The 18,091-nt window shown below is 38.5% G+C and overlaps 1 protein-coding gene across 1 annotated transcript in view; it reads left to right on the top strand.

The window, feature by feature from the left end:
* Positions 1-1,438: 1,438 nt before the first annotated feature.
* The window catches only part of PIK3R4 (phosphoinositide-3-kinase regulatory subunit 4), a 79,342-nt gene continuing 62,689 nt past the window's right edge, over positions 1,439-18,091 (top strand). The window contains exons 1-4 of the mRNA XM_030329617.2: positions 1,439-1,467; positions 5,393-6,003; positions 6,741-7,517; positions 16,040-16,173. Coding sequence (XP_030185477.1) covers positions 6,785-7,517; positions 16,040-16,173 — 867 coding nt within the window. The 5' untranslated portion in view covers positions 1,439-1,467; positions 5,393-6,003; positions 6,741-6,784. The remainder of the gene's footprint in view (positions 1,468-5,392; positions 6,004-6,740; positions 7,518-16,039; positions 16,174-18,091) is intronic.

The following is an 18,091-nucleotide window of genomic DNA, read 5'->3' as shown; positions in this document are numbered from 1 at the left end:
TGCTGTCAGTTCAGAGCCTGGAGCCTGCTTTACAGTCTGTGTCTTTCTCTCTCTCTGCCCCTCCCCCATTCACTCTCTGCCTCTCTCAAAAAATGAATAAACATTAAAAAAAAAAAAACAACTTGGTTTAGCCTTTGCATTCCCATTTTTTCAAGAATAAAGTTTCACCTAACATTACACATTTGAAGGTAACTGGGGGCTAGCTCTCTCTCTGTCTACTAATCCCTTATGTAATTATGAAACAGCTGTAGGTCAGGCAGCTTAGGTGTTTTTAAATAAGATACAGAGAAGTGATAGCAGAATGAAATAATTACCAATTTTAATAACATTTTCTGCCATTTCTTTCACTCTGAAATACTCAGTCCATATTTAAATTTCCCCAAATATGCATGAAATATCTTCATAGCTTTTTTAATCCTGGGTCAGGTTGAGGTTTGTACATTGCATTTGAGTCTTATGTCTCGTTGAGTCTTTTACTCTCGAAAAGTCTCTCCATGTTTTTCATAGTATTGACTTTTTGAAGAATCCAGGCTGATGTTCCATTTTCTGGGTTTGTCAGATTTTTTCTTGATGGTATTGCTTAAATTATTCCTCTATCTCTTTTACTTTTTATAAGCTGAAGTTCAGTCCAGAGAAAGGCTATCAAATAAAAATGTAGTATGAGCCACTTATAAAATTTAAAGTCATCTGGTAGCTACACTTTAAAAGTAAAAAAAAAAAAACAGATTAGTTTTAATAAGATATTTATTTAAACCAATATATCTGAAATATTATTTTAATATATAGTCAATATTAAAAGATATCAATGATACTTTTTTCCATTTTTTTTTGTGCTAAGTTCTTTAAATCCTGTGTGTGTATTTTTTTCCACACTTACAGCACATCTCAATTTGGAGTAGCCACACTTCAAGTGCTCAATAGTCAGATATGGCTAGTGCCTTTCATATTGGACAGTGAGGTCTAGAGGCTTGATTAGATTCAAGTTAAACATTCTTGGTAAGAATGCTTCCTGGGTGATACTGTGTACTGTCCATTGCATTATATCAGGAGCCTTGCAATACTACTTGAATACCTACTCTTAGCAATATTAAGTTTGATCACTTTGATAAAGGGTTCACTGCCAGCATTTCCCACTAAATGAATGAAAAGATTCATTCTCCACGCTTCCTGATCTAGAAAGTAATCTGTAGCTATTCCTTGGACACCATGAGTCTATCTTGTTGCCCCAACCCTTTCTGCCTGATGCATGTAGAATCCATTGATAGTCTTTGTGGCAATCAATTATATTGCAGTTACACAGTGATAATTTCCTATGATTCCCTTTCCCTCTGTTAGCTGGCAATTTCTACAAAAAAAGAAAATGTTTACTATTACATTAGGAATTCTCTTTTACTCCTTTTCCTTAGGATGCAAGGATTACAGGGAATCCACATGGATACCTCACAGGATTGGAAGTGCACTGGTGAGGTGAGTAGCCCAGAAGAGGCAAGGAATGATAGAGATTTGGAAGATGAATGTATTGGTTAAGGTAAGACTAACAACTGTAGCAAATGATGTCAACATTTCACTGACTTAACACATAGGAGTTTACGTTTGCTTATATAAAAGTCCTGTTTGGGTATTCCTATTTAACAGGTGGTCTTTCTCCAGGTTGTGATTCAGGAACATAGGCTCCTACCATCTTGTGGCTCTGGCATTACCTAAGGCCTTGAAGTTCCCCGCATCTAGGCTGAAGCAAAGAGAGAGCAGAGAAGGTCATTCACCTCTTAACTGCTTTGACCTGGAAGTGAAATACATAATTTCCACTTATACTTCCTAGTAGAGAGCTAGTCATTTGGCCCCCCTCATATACAAGGGGTGGGGTGTTCCTATACAGATACTCTTCTGTGACATCTATTTTCTGTAGAAGGGAGTTAGCCATTGCTGCCACAATGCATCTGAGAGGCTGTTGACCAGAGGATAGAAGAGTGTTTGCTGGCTCTTTACTCTTTATACTCCACCAGTGGCAAGCAAATTTTATTTTTTTATTTATCCTCAAAAGGACTAGGTGAGATTCCTTAAAAAAAAAAAAAAAAAAAAAAAAAAAAAACAAAAAAAAAACAAAACCAAAAAACCAAAAACCTCCTGGGCAGCCAGGATTGCTACTTAAAAACAGAAAGAAAAAAAAAAGAAAAAAAAAGAAAGAAATAAAAGGAAAGAAAACCATAGAAGTTCTTATACAAGGCATTGAAAAATAGTTCATGAATTATTTCACAAAACGTACTGGTGGGGAAAAATAAATGTCGGGAAAATGCATGATTGATCTAAATTGAGACAGATTTATCTCATTTCTATACCATGGGTTCTCTGTTGAAGAGATGTTTAAAGCACCTACATACATGGAATTCAACCTCTGAGATATAAACATAATCCTAAAATATTATCTGCTAAACAACTGTGTGTGTGTAGCAATTCTTATATATTCCTAGTCCTAGAACTCATGATCTTGGCCCTAATGGTCACAAACCTTATAAGGCCATATTCACTGATTCAAATATCTATTGAATGTCTACTGTGTGTCAGAAATTGTTCTAGTTGTTGAAGATACCTTGGTGAATAAGAATTACACAATCACTGGGGCGCCTGGGTGGCGCAGTCGGTTAAGCGTCCGACTTCAGCCAGGTCACGATCTCACGGTCCGTGAGTTCGAGCCCCGCGTCGGGCTCTGGGCTGATGGCTCAGAGCCTAGAGCCTGTTTCCGATTCTGTGTCTCCCTCTCTCTCTGCCCCTCCCCCGTTCATGCTCTGTCTCTCTCTGTCCCAAAAATAAATAAACGTTGAAAAAAAAAAAAAAAGAATTACACAATCACTAACCTCATGGGGTTTATGGTGTGGTGGGAAAACATCCATCAAATAGTTCCCATCTCTCAAAAATCAAATGATTTCAATGGTAATAAGTGCTATGAAGAAAAAAGTTCATTGTCCATGAGATTATGTAATGGTGATTGTGGGAAGACTTCAAGAAAGACCTTCCAGAAGTATTGGCACTTAATCTGAGACTGGAAAGAAGAGCAAGGTTTGCTATATAAAGAGTGGGGGAAAGGGTGTTCCAAACAGAGGAAAGAGTAAACGTGAAGGCCAAGTGGTAGAGGGAAGTTTGACAGGTTAGGAACAAAGGGAGGCCACTGTGGGGGACTAAGAGGGGCAGTGAGTGATGCCAGTTATGGTGGGGGGTGTGGTTAGGGGTCAGATCATGCAGGGTCTTGCAGGACAAGCTAAAGATTTTTAGCTTTAGCCTAAAATCAGGAGGCAGAACCTGGAAGTATAATCCTTATGATTATAGTTGTATCTTAAAAAAACATTAGTAGTAGACATGTTAGACATTAAAACATTTTACAATGATTAAAACAATGTAGATGACTTGAATGGCAACTCAATGTATAGAAGAGAAAGTCCAGCAGAAAATCCACCCAAATATATAAAGGAAATTTGTATGTGGTAAATATGACATTTCAAATGAGTTTGGGGGAAATGGATTACTTATTAACATTTTTGGATACCTTCTTGAGTATCCTTCTTGAGAAAAAAGCTGGACCCGTACCTCAGAAATTTCAGGACACAGAATGAAGTCACAAAAGATCCAGAAGAAATCATGAAAGAAGTACAAAAAATAATATTGTAGGTGGGGAATGCTTTTTCTGAGTAGGTTTCAAAATCTACACGTTGCAACAATGATGGCTTGGACTAAGCCCTGGAGAGATGGCAGTGGATGACTTTAAGGCATGTTTTGGAGGCTGAATCATTAGGAGCAGATGATTATTGAATGGTGGTGGTGGGGGTTGATGAAAGAGGGAGAGAGTAGAAAGATGTCAAGGATGACTTAATGACTTCTAAATTGGATGTTTGAGGAATCCAGTGGGTGGTACTCTTGCCTCCTGAGATGGGAAATAAGGGAGGAGGGGATTTTAAAAGGATGACAGAAAAAAAATTCAGCTTTGGGTTAAAATATTTTGTGCTAGAATGTTTTGTGTTAAAATATTTCAAAGGACAACACCAAGAAAGTGAAAAGACAACACAGAGAAAAACTGTTTGCAAATCTGATAAGGGACTTGTATCCAGAGTATATAAAGAACTCTTAAAACTCAATAATAAAAAGACAAATAACCCAATGAAAAAATGGGCAAAATATTTGGAGAGATATTTCTCTAAAGAAGATATATGAGTGGCCAATAAGCACACAAAAAGATGATTAACATCATTAGTCGTTAGGAAAATGCAAATAAAAACCACAGTGAGATACTTCACACCCATTAGGATGGCTTTAATCCAAAAGAAACAAACAAGAGTCAGTAACAATATGGAGAAAATCAAACCCTCACATATTGCTGGTAGGAATGTAAAATGGTGCAGCAACTTTAGGGGTGCTTGGGTGGCTCAGTTGGTTAAGTATCCGACTTTAGCTCAGGTCATGATCTCACAGTTCATGGGTTCGAGCCCAGGGTCTGGCTCTGTGCTGACAGCTCGGAGCCTGGAGCCTGCTTCGGATTCTGTGTCCCCCGCCCATCCCCCACTCCCTACCCCACTTCTGTTCATGCGCTCTCTCTCTTTCTCAAAAATTATAATAAACATTTAAAAAATGATGCAGCAACTTTGGAAAACAGTTTGACAGTTTATCAATATGTTAAACATAGAGTTACCATATGATTTCATAATTCCATTCCTAGGTGCTTACCCTAGAGGAAATAACACATGACCACACAAAGCCTTCTACAGGAATGTTCATAGAAGTGTTATTATAATAACCAAAAAGTAGATAGAACCCAGGTGTTCATCAATCAATGAATGGATAAACAAAATGTGGAATATATATACAACAGAATATTTGGCAATAAAAAGAAATTAAGTACTGATACAAGCTACAGCAGAGATAATCCTCAAAAACATGTGAAGTGAAAAAAGTCGGGAAGACTACATATTGTATACCACGTATATGAAATATCCAGAATAGGTAAGTCCATAGAAATAGAAAGTGGATTCGTGATTGCTTAGTGCTGGGAGCGGTAGGAGAAAGGGAGATAATGGGAGTGACTACTTATAACTACTGAATTTCTTTTTGGGGGTAATGAGAATGTTATAAAATTAAATTATAGAGATGATTGAACAACTCTGTAAATATATAAAAAGCCACTGAGTTGTGTATTTTAAACAGGTGTACTTTATCGTATGCAAATTATATCTCAAGTAAAGCTCTTAAAAATTCAGCTGGGGGATATATTAACCTTCCTAAATAAACCTGTGAATTCTCTTAAAGAACTCTGTTCCGGGGACGTCAGAAGCCACAGAGTTCAGGGAACGATAGGTAGAAGACCAGGGTGGAGAATAAATTGACAGCACGTTTTATTTTCTTCCTCCAGGCGTCAGCGTGAAGCCACGCCCCTTCCTCGTTTCCTAGCAACCAACTCCACCACCATTCGCTTGCTTCCTTAAACCTCTCACCGTCGTCACTTCCGCTCTGAGACCGGAATGAGGTCAGAGCCGGCAGCTTTCCCGGGAGTTCGGCGTTTGTGTCTGCCTCAGCTGGAGAAGTGTTTCCCTGGAACTGGCGGCCTCCCGTTCTATCCCGAGTCCCACCTCCCCTCCTGGTGGTGAGGCCCTCCAGGAGTCTAGAGGCCTTCGAAGGTCCGGAGGTCCGCACGAGGGGAAGGCGAGGCCCAGGAACGCGTGGCTCCCCGGGCAGAGTAGGGGGCTGGCGGGGGCAACTCCCGGGGTATCTGTGGAATCGCTTCAGCTTGGCTTCGTTCATCTGCGGCACGTTCCCCCTTCTCCGCTGCGGGCCACCGTGGTTTCTGGAGATTGGCATTTTTCGGTGTCCCTCCCCCAACGCCCCACCTCCTGCTTTTGAAGGAAGATCCTTCATACCGAAGACTTGCCCGGCTGCTGACCCCCAATCTCAGACCCTGAAGTGACCCGTCATGACCTCAGTGTGAGCTAGTGACCAACTTGTGACACTTTACAGAGTCCTGGGGTAAATATTTATATGTGCGCATGGCCGTGTGTGTATGTGTGTCTTTTATTTCCTGCAAAATACGAGCTAGGAGAACCCTGGGTTTGTTTGGCAAGTGTGTATTTCGGTTTACTTTTCTTTAACATCTTTGCCGAGGGTTCCTCCCTGTTGTTGCCCATGAGACAACTTTATGCCTTCTGTTTGCTCGTGGGAAGAAACACTGGAATTAGACTGGAAGGGCCCAGGAGTTACTGATTTTTTTGGATCTTAGGTTCGTCTTTGAGGAGTTCAGTAATCTATTTGTATTAGGCGATTTTTAGTCTTAAGTTTTTAATGTGTTTTCGTCTTACATCCAAGACTCCAGGTTCTTCTTGGACAAAGACTGTCTCATATAGTACTGTTGTGACCTTCATAGCCCCAAGCACAATGCTGAACACAGAGTAAAGGCTCATTAATTTTTAAATTTAAAAAGCAGAAAATGCACATTCTAACATTTTCAGCTTAATATTGAAGAGGTCTATTTAAATATAGCTCAGGTTCTGGAAGGACAACATAAAACAACAAGATCTTTTTCGATAAATGTGTCTAAAATTTAGAGACTGCCTGCGACACTAGATACGGTGCTCTCAGTGGAAGAGAAATACAGTGCACCTGTCTTTTAGGAAGAGACTACATAAACAATGGTGTTTCATTGCTTATTTCTTCTTTTTATTTTCTTTCTTTCTTTCTTTTTTTTCTTTTTCTTTTTTTTTTAATAGGGGCTGTATCCTGACTTACTGACCCAGAGGTGCTTGCTGCCATCATGGGAAATCAGCTCGCTGGCATTGCTCCTTCCCAGATCCTTTCTGTGGAGAGTTATTTCTCAGACATCCATGACTTTGAATATGATAAGAGCCTGGGGAGCACTCGGTTTTTTAAAGTTGCTCGAGCAAAGCACCGAGAAGGCCTAGTGGTTGTGAAGGTCTTTGCAATTCAGGATCCTACGTTGCCTTTAACCAGCTATAAACAAGAGCTGGAGGAACTGAAAATCAGGCTTCATTCTGCACAGAACTGTCTACCTTTTCAGAAAGCAGCAGAAAAAGCATCTGAGAAAGCAGCCATGCTCTTTAGGCAGTATGTGCGAGACAACCTCTATGATCGCATCAGTACTCGTCCGTTCTTAAATAATATAGAGAAGCGTTGGATTGCTTTCCAGATCCTAACAGCTGTGGACCAAGCACACAAATCTGGGGTCCGTCATGGGGACATCAAGACTGAGAATGTAATGGTTACCAGTTGGAATTGGGTCCTTCTAACTGATTTTGCCAGTTTTAAGCCCACTTATCTTCCAGAGGACAACCCCGCAGATTTCAACTATTTCTTTGACACTTCACGGAGGAGAACTTGTTACATTGCTCCTGAACGTTTTGTTGATGGTGGATTGTTTGCCACTGAGTTAGAATATATGAGAGATCCTTCAACTCCACTTGTAGACTTGAATAGTAATCAGAGAACAAGAGGAGAGTTGAAGCGGGCAATGGACATCTTTTCAGCAGGTATTTGAATTGGTCAGATTTGCCAAGGGGGGGATGTACGTATATTTTAACTCTTGAACATCGAAATGTAGCTTTTTAAAAATCCCATATGTTGAAAAATTAATTTCTTGGTACCTCATACACTATTCAGATAGATACAGCAGTCTTTCATTGGACATGTTTAAATACCTATGAAATGCAGAGTGGTTCATTCAAATATTTAAGAAATATTTGAATTCTTCTGTTTGTATCAGGCACTTTTTTTTTTTTTTTTTTTAAAGTCTATCCAACATGCTTGAATTCACGACCCTGAGATCAAGAGTCACATGCTCTACCTACCAAGCCAGGTGCCCCCAGGCACTGTCTTAGGTACTAGAGACAGATGAATAGTTCTGTCTCTCAAGGTGTTTATGTTTGATAGATGCGTTATTGAAAAAGGACGCTTTAGTGCAATGTGATTTGCTATGGTCGTGATAAGAACCAGGTGCTATTACAGGAACCTATAAATATTTAAATTAGTCTCCATGGTATTGATGGATAGAGAGGCAGGATCAGGAAAGGCCTCTTTTTTTTATATATATATATTTTTTTAACATTTATTTATTTTTGAGACAGAGAGAGACAGAGCATGAACGGGGGAGGGGCAGAGAGAGAGGGAGACACAGAATGGGAAGCAGGCTCCAGGCTCTGAGCCGTCAGCCCAGAGCCCGACGCGGGGCTCGAACTCACGGACCGCGAGATCGTGACCTGAATTGAAGTCGGACGCTTAACCGACTGAGCCACCCAGGCGCCCCAGGAAAGGCCTCTTTATTGGAAGGATGATACTTAAACTGAGACCTGAAAGATGATTGGGAGCTAGTTATGGTAAGGGTAGTTTGTTTCAGGCAGAGGGTGTTGCTTATACAAAGTCTTGAAGACCAGAGCATGACGCACTGATTTATTAGGACACTTGAAGTAGTTTATCTGGAACATAAAGTATAGAGTGTGAGGTAAACAAGCCCCAGATCAGAAAGGGTCCGGCAGGCCCCTGCTAGCCTACAGGGATATTATCAGATATGTATCTTTGGTAAATGGGATGGAAAATGGGTTGCAGGGGAGCTACCCTGGAGCCCAGAAAACCAGCTAGAAGTAAACTACCACCATCCAGATAAGACGGGACCCTGACTGGCTTAAAGTTGTGACAGAATTGGAGAGAGAGTGGTGAAGAATAATGCTTCAGAGATAGTAGGTAGAATTGTTAGGACTTGGTGATTGATAGGGGAGTAAAGTCAAGAACACTTCTTTCACTCTAGCTTGGGAAACTGGGTGGATGCCGGGTGATGGATGATGGGTGATGGTCACTGACGTTGGAGACATAGGAGGAAGAACAGGTAGAGGGGTTGGGAACATGATGAAATCTCTTAGATATATTGAGTTGAAGGTGCCTGGGGGATATCCAGGAGAAGATGTACAACAGACAGTTGATTTATAATAAAGGTTTGGTGCCTAGAGATTTGGGATAGAGGTGGAGATACTACCAGGAAATAGGTAGTAATTGTAGTCAAGGGAATGGATTTGTAACGAGGGAGAGTTTGTAAAGAAGTGATTCTTAAGCTTTTTTGGAGATCCCCTTAAGTAATTTGATGAAATCAGTGGCCTCCTTCTCTAGAGGAGAGTACCGTGCATTAATATCATACACAGACCACTTGAAGCCAGGCCATGGATTTCAGATTATCTGTGAATTTTTAGGAAGAGAAATGGGCTGAAGATGGTATCCTGGGAAATACCATGTGAACTCTGGTATCAGTGCCATTTTAAGTTTTGCAAAGGTTGGGTTTAATCTTTTTCCCACCTGTAGGTTTGCCGCAGAGAAAACTTAAATTGAACTGTTTTTTAGATTACTTAGGAAAAGTAACATAATTAACGAATAAGTGTATTTCATTGAGGGGATTGAATAAGAGTTGTTACACAGAATTATACCCGTGTTGGTACACTCACTAATCTATGTCCCAAGGTAATACCAAGGGGTGTGTTTTGGATAAGATAGAGTTAGCCTCTACGCTGTAAGTATAACAAGATTAGAAATGTAATTCATCAGAGTCCCAAAGTTTTTGGTCAGTGAATTTATCTAAATTTTGAACCATTTTTACATTTTAAACTTACTAAGTATTCTGTAAATAGGACTCTTTTAGCGTAGAAATGTGATCACGTTTTGACCTTGGCATCACTTGCGGGCTTAAAACTTTTTTTAAAAATTATTTATTTTGATATAGGCTTTTTAAAAAGAAAATGAGGTGTGATTGGCACATAACATATTATATTCCTGTGACTTTTAACTGGAAGTTTGTTTTAAAATTTCAAGGGTCGATGAGATGTGTATATTTATCCTTTCTGTGTGCATTATAGTTCCATAAACTTCAACAGAATTCTTACTCAGTATTTGTTTTTCCAGGCTAGAGTCCTATGCTGTTTTGGTTGAAGATAGACCCTTTCATTTCTTTGAAAGAGGTGGGTGGGATGTGTCCACCTCCTACAGCTCGGGTTTTAAATGTTAACTTTCCCCCATCTTGATGCATATCCATGGTTCCTGGCTGCTAGTTTAGGAGAATAGTATATATTCTCTGGTCATATAAACGGGCAGAGCCTTTTTCCTGGAGATCTTTCATTCATATGCTTGACAAATATTTGAGCATTCTGTGTTTATTATGTATGAGACACTGTTGTAAAGATGTTGGGAGTATGGCTGTGAATAAGACTGACAATTTTTTTGCCCTTAAGGAGCAGAAAACGTTCTAGTGGAGGAGAAAGAATAAACAAGTAAGGAAGTTAATTTTTATCAGTGATAAGAGTGTGACAAAAGTTGGACTTCTAAGTGTTAATGACAAAGGCTGGTAGGAGACTACTTTAGATAAAATGGTCTGAGAAGACCTCTCTAAGAAGGTAACATTTGAGCTAATATCTGAATTATAAGGACTTAGTGTTGATAAAAACACCTTGAACAATTTGTTCCATAGGGAAATACCACCTAATAACACCTATTCCAGAACAATGTTCTAAAAATTGCAAGAAAAAAGTCCTGTATTCAACTCTGTATTAGTCTGCTGGGGCTGTCATGACAAAATACCCCAGCCTTTGTAGCTTAAACAAGAGTTTATTTTGTTCCAGCGCTGGAGGCTGGAAGTCCAAGATCAAGGTGCCAGCAGGATTGCTGAAGCCACTCTCCTGAAGCCACTCTCCCGTGTTGCAGGTGGCTACATTCTCACTGTGTACTCATATGGACTCTTCCCTGGTACATCTTATAAGGACACCAGTCAAAATGACTAGAGCCCCATCATGTAACTGCAATTACCTCTTTAAAGGCCCTATCACCTGTATTTAGTTAGGTTCAGGTACTGGGTGTTAGGGCTTAAATATATGAATTTTGGGGTGTGGGGAGACACAATTCAGTTGTAAATAGTGAAACATAGCTATGTTTCTTTCTCTTTCTGACTATTTGGAAATTATTTCAAACTTACAAACTTGAAAAACTTGAAAAAATAAAAATAGTACATAGAATCCCCAGATTCATTTGTTAACATTTTGCTCCACTTGCTTTATTACTTGTACATTATTTTTGCACTCCCGCCCCACCCCCCATGATTTTTTTCCTAAGTTCTTTACATCATGGCCCTTTACCTCTAGATACTTCAGTATGTATTTCCTAAGATACTAGTTTCCTAACACAACGCTTATGTAATTGTGTGTTGCAGTTATGAACTGCAGCAAATTTAACATTGATAAATAATTTACAGTTTTAATTCTAATTTTGTTTTTGACCCAGTATTGTCCCTTATAGAATTTTAACTGCTCCAAGACAGGACCCAGTCTAGGGTTTGGTATTGTATTTAGTTGTCATGTTTCTTTAGCTTCTTTTTTGATGTGGACCGTTTTTTGTTTTTTTTTTTTTTTTTTTAATGTTTGTTTATTTTGAGAGAGAGATGGAGAGAGAGAATCTCAAGCAGGCTTTGCACTGTCAGGGCGGAGCCTGATGTGGGACTCTGAGATCATGACCTGAGCCAAAATCAAGAGTTGGACACTTAACTGACTGAGGCACCCAGTCACTCCAGTGTGGAACATTTGCACAGCCTTTTTTTTGTCAGCATGACATTGACATTTTTTGAAGAATACATCTCCTCTTAAATTTTTAAAAATTATTTTTATACTTTTTATCTTAAACAATAGAAGTTGCAAAAATAGTGAAGAATGCTTCTCCCAGCTTCCCCCACTAGTGATACCATATATGACTGTAGTGCCACATCAAAATCCGAAATTGACATTGGAGCATTACTGCTAACTATATAAAGGCCTTATTCAGTTTTCACTGGCTTTTACCTGCATTTTGTGTGTGTGTGTGTGTGTGTGTGTGTGTGTGTGTGTGGTTGTGTGCACTCATGCACCTCCACCTCTTTGTTTTTTAATAGAATGTACCTCATTTGGGGTTTGTGTGATTTTTCCTTTTGAATAGATTGAGGTTATTCATTCTCAGTAGTATACTATATATGTGATGATGCATCTCACAGTATCACATCAAGGGGCAAATGTTGTTTGTTGGTGATGTTAATTTTGATCACCTGGTCAAGGTCTTGCCTGATTCTCCCCTCTATTGCTACTTTCTGTTTTTTTGTTTTTTGTTTTTTGTTTTTTTTAGTCCCTTGCAGCTAATAAGCAGCCTGTGGGAAGAAACTTTTAAGACCATGCAAATACACTGCCAGTCATCACAACTTCTTGATTTGGCATCTATTGATGATGCTTGCCTGATCTTGTCTTTACTTGACGGTTGCAAATGATGATTTTCCAACTCCAGCACTTCCTTCACATTTACCAGTAGGCGCTCAGCATTCTAACATGCTCAGGTGTCTTCTCTTTCCTTTCCTTTTTTTTATTATTGGTATGGACTTGTTAGTATTTTGGGGGGGATTTTTGTGTCTGTATTCATTAGAAATATTGGTCTATAGTGTTCTTTTCTTGTGATGTCTTTGGTTTGGTACCAGGGTAATTCTGTATTGAGAAGTGTTCCCTCTTCTCCTGTTTTTGGGGGGACAATTTGTCAAGAATGGGTAAGAATTTGGGGCTCCTGGGTGGCTCAGTCGGTTGAGCGTCCGACTTCAGCTCAGGTCACGATCTCGCGGTTTGTGAGTTCAAGCCCCGCATCAGGCTCTGGGCTGATGGCTCAGAGCCTGGAGCCTGCTTCTGATTCTGTGTCTCCCTCTCTCTCTGACCCTCCCCCATTCATGCTCTGTCTCTCTCTGTCTCAAAAATAAATAAACATTAAAAAAAAAAAAGAATGGGTAAGAATTTTAATATTTGACAGACCGTGATGCCTCTTTTAAGGCATCTTGTCTGAGGCTTTTCTTTTGTGGAAAGTTTATTATTAATTCAGTTTCTTGACTGGAAGGTCTATTCAGATTTTCTGTTTCTTTTTGAGTCAGCTTTGATAATCTGTATCTTTCCAGGAATCTGTCCATTTAATTTAGGTTATCTAATTTGTTGGCCTATAGTTGTTCAAAATATAGTTCTTTTTCATTTCTGTAAGGTTGGTAGTATGTTCCCCCCCTTTTTTTTTTGCCTGATTTTAGTAGTTTGAGATATTTGTCTTCTTTGTAAGAGTTTGTCAATTTTGTTGAGCTTTTCAAAGCACCAACCTTTGACTTTGTTGGTGTTCTCCATTGTTTTTTATTCTCTGTTTCACAAATTTCTGTGCCAAAGTATTTATTATTCTTTTCCTTCTGTTTGCTTTGGTTAGTTTAATTTTCTTGTTTCTTAAGGTTAGGTTATTGTTTTGCTGTCTTTTTTACCATAGGTGTTTATAGCTGCATATTTCCTCTAAATACTGTTTTATTGCATCCTGTATGTTTTTTTTTATTATTATTTGAATTCAAGTTAGTTAACATACAGTGTAGTCTTGGCTTCAGGAGTAGAACCCAGTGAGTCATCTCTTACATATGACACCTGGTGCTCATCTCAAAAATGCCCTCCCTTACTACATGGCAATGAGAAAGAACGAAATATGGCCTTTTGTAGCAACGTGGATGGAACTGGAGAGTGTTATGCTAAGTGAAATAAGTCAGGCAGAGAAAGACAGATACCATATGTTTTCACTCATATGTGGATCCTGAGAAACTTAACAGAAACCCATGGAGGAGGGGAAGAAAAAAAAAAAAAGAGGTTAGAGTGGGAGAGAGCCAAAGCATAAGAGACTCTTAAAAACTGAGAACAAACTGAGGGTTGATGGGGGGTGGGAAGGAGGGGAGGGTGGGTGATGGGTATTGAGGAGGGCACCTTTTGGGATGAGCACTGGGTGTTGTATGGAAACCAATTTGACAATAAATTTCATATATTGAAAAAAAAATTTAAAAAAATGCCCTCCTTAATGCCCATCACCCATTTAGCCCATCCCCCCACCCACCTCCCCTCCAGCAACCCTCAATTTGTTCTCTGTATTTAAGAGTCTCTTATGGTTTGCCTCCCTCTCTGTTTTTATCTTATTTTACCTTCCCTTCCTCTATGTTCATCTCTTGTTTCTCAAATTCCATATGAGTGAAATCATATGACACCTGTCTTTCTCTGACTGGTTTATTTTGCTTAGTATAATACTCTGTAGTTCCATCCACGTTGTGCAAATGTCAAGATTTCATTCTTTTTGATCAAGTAGTATTCCATTGGGTGTGTGTGCGTGTGTGTATAAATATACACACCACATCTTCTTTATCCAGTGGACATTTGGGTTCTGTCCATATTTGGCTATTGTTGATAGCACTGCTATAAACTTTGGGGTGCATGTGTCTCTTTGAATCAGCATTTTTTTATCTTTTGGGTAAATATCTAGTAATTCAATTGTAATTAATTAAAAAATTAGTGTTTTTAACTTTTTTGAGGAACCTCCATACTGTTTTCCAGAGTGGCTGCACCAGTTTGCATTCCTACCAGCAGTGCAAAAGAGTTCCCCTTTCTCCACATCCTCACCAACATCTGTTCTTTACGGAGTTGTTAATTTCATCCTATATGTTTATGTTGTGTTTTCATTCTCATTAATCCAAAGTATTTTTCTAATTTCCCTTTGATTCATTGGTTATTTGGGAATGTGTTAATTTCTACAGAGTTTTGAATTTTTCAAGCTTTCTTCTGTTACTGATTTTTTATCTCATTCCATTGTCATTTGAAGGACATGATTTGTATGATTTCAGTCCTTTAAAACTTACTGAGGCTTGTTTTATGACCTAGCATATAGTCTAATCTGGACTATATTAGACACACTTCCGTGTGTCCCTGAGAAGAATTTGTATTCTGCTGTTGTGAGATATTCTTTTGATGTCTGTGTTAGATCCCATTGGTTTGTTAGTGTTGGTCTGGTCTTCTATTTTCCTTCTTGCTTATGGTGTTTTTAATAGCTATTTTAAGTCTTTTATTCTAAATCTTGACACTGTACAGGAAAAAATTAGAAATTTATTGAGTGTTTATTATGTATCAGGAACTGTTTTAGTTCCTGGAAATTTTTTAGTGAGCAAAATAGACAAAAATCCCTTCCTCATGGAGTTTACATTCTAGTGGGTATACAGACAATAAAGAAAATAAATAAGTAATATATTTAATTTATCAGTTGGTACTGTGGGGAGAAACAGGGAAAGGGAAAAGGGAACGTGTCAGGCAAGAAGTATGGGGTAGTTTATGTACTGCTAATCTCCTAAATGACATTTGATGAGAGATCTGAAGGAAGAGGAGGTGTAAGCCAGGTGGATTTTTGGGGGAGTAGCATTCCAGGCAGAGGGACCAGCAAATGCAGAGTTTGTGAGCTAAGGTTATTTAAGGATATCTTTCAGGCTGGTGAAATGCAGTCATATGATTCAGTGAAACTGCTTTGTCCTTTTGGGAATGTAGATACATTTTTTTTTTTTTATTACTTGTTTGAAGATTATGTAAGTGCAAAATGATTGGGTTCTCTTTCTCCCTCTCTAGTCTTGGAGCCGTACTTTGTAGCACTCTTCTCATGTTTGTTCACTAGTTTATTTTATGTCTCTCTTCCTAGAATGAAAGCTTCATGAGGGCAAGGATTTTACCTGTTATATGCACTGCTAGTGTATAGTAGACAATAACTTTTTGTTTGAGGTGAAAAAATGAGTGGTCAGATATGACTTCTCAATTCCTTCTGAACTTAATGTCTGCAAGTCCATACTTGAAAAAAACATCGTGTTCCTTGTGGCTTGTACTCTGTCTCTAAGTGTATGTGTGTATAATATACAAACGTATTCATTTTAGATGAGAGAGCTAGGAAGTAATTTTATTTTATTTTTTTTAAGACTGAGAAAAATTCTGTGGGCTTCTTTTGACTTTAAACTTTTAGAAACTGATACAAGGCAGTAGACATTTTCCCTGTCTTACTTGACTATAGTTGTATATTGCATTAAAATTTTTAATTCAGTTTACTTTGAGTTTTGCATTTTGAGTTTTACAAATACTCTGAATTCTTTATCTATATTACAGGTATCTTGCATTGCATTTTTAATGGAATTGTATCTGCTGTTTTTCAGGTTGTGTTATAGCTGAGCTTTTTACAGAAGGTGTACCGCTGTTTGATCTTTCTCAACTTCTGGCTTACAGAAATGGACAATTTTTCCCGGAACAAGTACTAAATAAAATTGAAGATCGCAGTATCAGAGAATTGGTAACTATGCAACAAGTATTCTCCATTAAGTTTTAATAGAATTATGTTCTCACTTTTGCATTAGATAGCTCTCTGGAGTTTTATGAATTTGGAGCAAAGCAGTAAAGCATAGACTATTATGAATAGCCTATTTTTTTTTTAATGTTTCTTTGTTTTTCAGAGTGAGAGAGAACATAAGCGAGGGAAGGGTAGAGAGAGAGAGGGAAACACAGAATCCAAAGCAGGCTCCAGGCTCTGAGCTGTCAGCACAGAGCCCGGTGCGGGGCTCGAACTCACGGACTTTGAGATCATGACCTGAACCAAAGGTGGATGTTTAACCAACTGAGCCACCCAGGCACCCCTGCCAAACAGCCTATTTTTGTTTGTTAGGGAGAAATGTATAATATTTTTCTCTTTTAGGCATAGAGCTCATTTGGCTTTTATTTTATTTTATTTTATTTTAATTTTATTTATTTTAAAGTTTATTTATTTATTTTGAGAGAGTCAGAAACAGAGCAAGTGGGGAGAGGCAGAGAGAGAGGGAGAGACAGGGAATCCCAAGCAGGCTCAATGCTGCTAGCACAGAGCCTGAGGTGGGGCTCGAACTCACGAAACTGTGAGATCATGACCTGAGCCGAAACTGAGTCAGATGCCTAACTGATTGAGCCACCCAGGTGCCCCAGAGCTCATGTGGCTAACTTCATATGTATATAAACACACATAATTTTATACATACACACACGTCTATAGCTCTGCTTTGGATAGATTTGGAAGGAGGTGCCTGGGGGTTAGAGATGTTGTCTAGGATAGAACTTGCTAGTAAGAAACGAAGAAGGCATATATCTAAAATGAAAGAGACAGGAAACATCAACTTGAATATAATGCAGTAGGATAACGCCATTTCATATAGAAGCACCTAGCTTGGTATGCCTCCCTTGACCCTCAAGGCTGTTCTGGAAGGTAAAGCTATAGAATCACTAATTAGTATAGCAGAACAGATATGAGGACTTCTGTGGGAGGTTACATAAGCCGTTTATCCACCTTAACTGTTTGAGGGGATCTTTATTACATCAGTACAGTAACTGAGGCTTGTGATGATGATTCTCAGTCATGGAAAGTTCATAGTATATTTAAAATATTCTATAGTAAGGTAGGGGATATAGAATACATTTTAATTTCTCTTACAAATGGCAAGTATGAAAAATAAGATATTTTAAAGGAAGCCAGTTTAGCTCATTTTCAGTGAAAACTGCCCTGGCTGTTCTGTCTTTGGGTACGTCACTCATGTGTCATGTTACATTGGCTAAGTGACTTCCTGAATTTGGGCCTCTGTTTTCTTAACTCTGAAAGGAGTGAATTTGGCTAATCTTTAAGGCTTAATCTGAATGTGAAAGGAATTCTGTCAAGTCACTTTTCCTAACATTTATAGTGCATTTGATTCCCTGCAAGTTCAGTGCTAGGTTCCTATTTACAAAGAAACAGAAAGCTCAAATAACTAGATATATTTTTATGGTATTTTGAGCATTTAAATAATGCCTGAGTATGAGGGTCTAGGAAAAATAAAACTGTGCTCTCTGTATATTGAGAGAAAGTTATTTCTCTAAGACACCAGAAAACATATGATAAGCTCAAGTTAGGTATATCATTTCCCGTGTTTGTAGGATTTAACAGCTTTTTTATATTGCTTGAAAAGTTTGAATCACTTATTCCCTTTTTGACCAGAGTCTAGAGCGACACTGAAACCATATATTCCCTTGGACTTGTGGTATTAAGACTTTAAATCAGAACTCTGATATGTAAATAGATTTTAGTGGTTCTTTTATTCTTTTCAGATTGTGTATAATTTTGTATGTAAAAATATTGTGTATACATTTTTTTTTTCTAGAGAAAAACCCATTGTTTTTCTCAGATTCTCAGTGGTATTTCCTGCTCAGAAATG

The sequence above is a fragment of the Lynx canadensis genome, chromosome C2 (assembly GCF_007474595.2).
Source record: "Lynx canadensis isolate LIC74 chromosome C2, mLynCan4.pri.v2, whole genome shotgun sequence".
NCBI classification, from domain to species: domain Eukaryota; kingdom Metazoa; phylum Chordata; class Mammalia; order Carnivora; family Felidae; genus Lynx; species Lynx canadensis.
The sequence above is the reverse complement of the archived record's forward strand: the minus strand, read 5'-3'. Positions and strand labels throughout refer to the sequence as shown.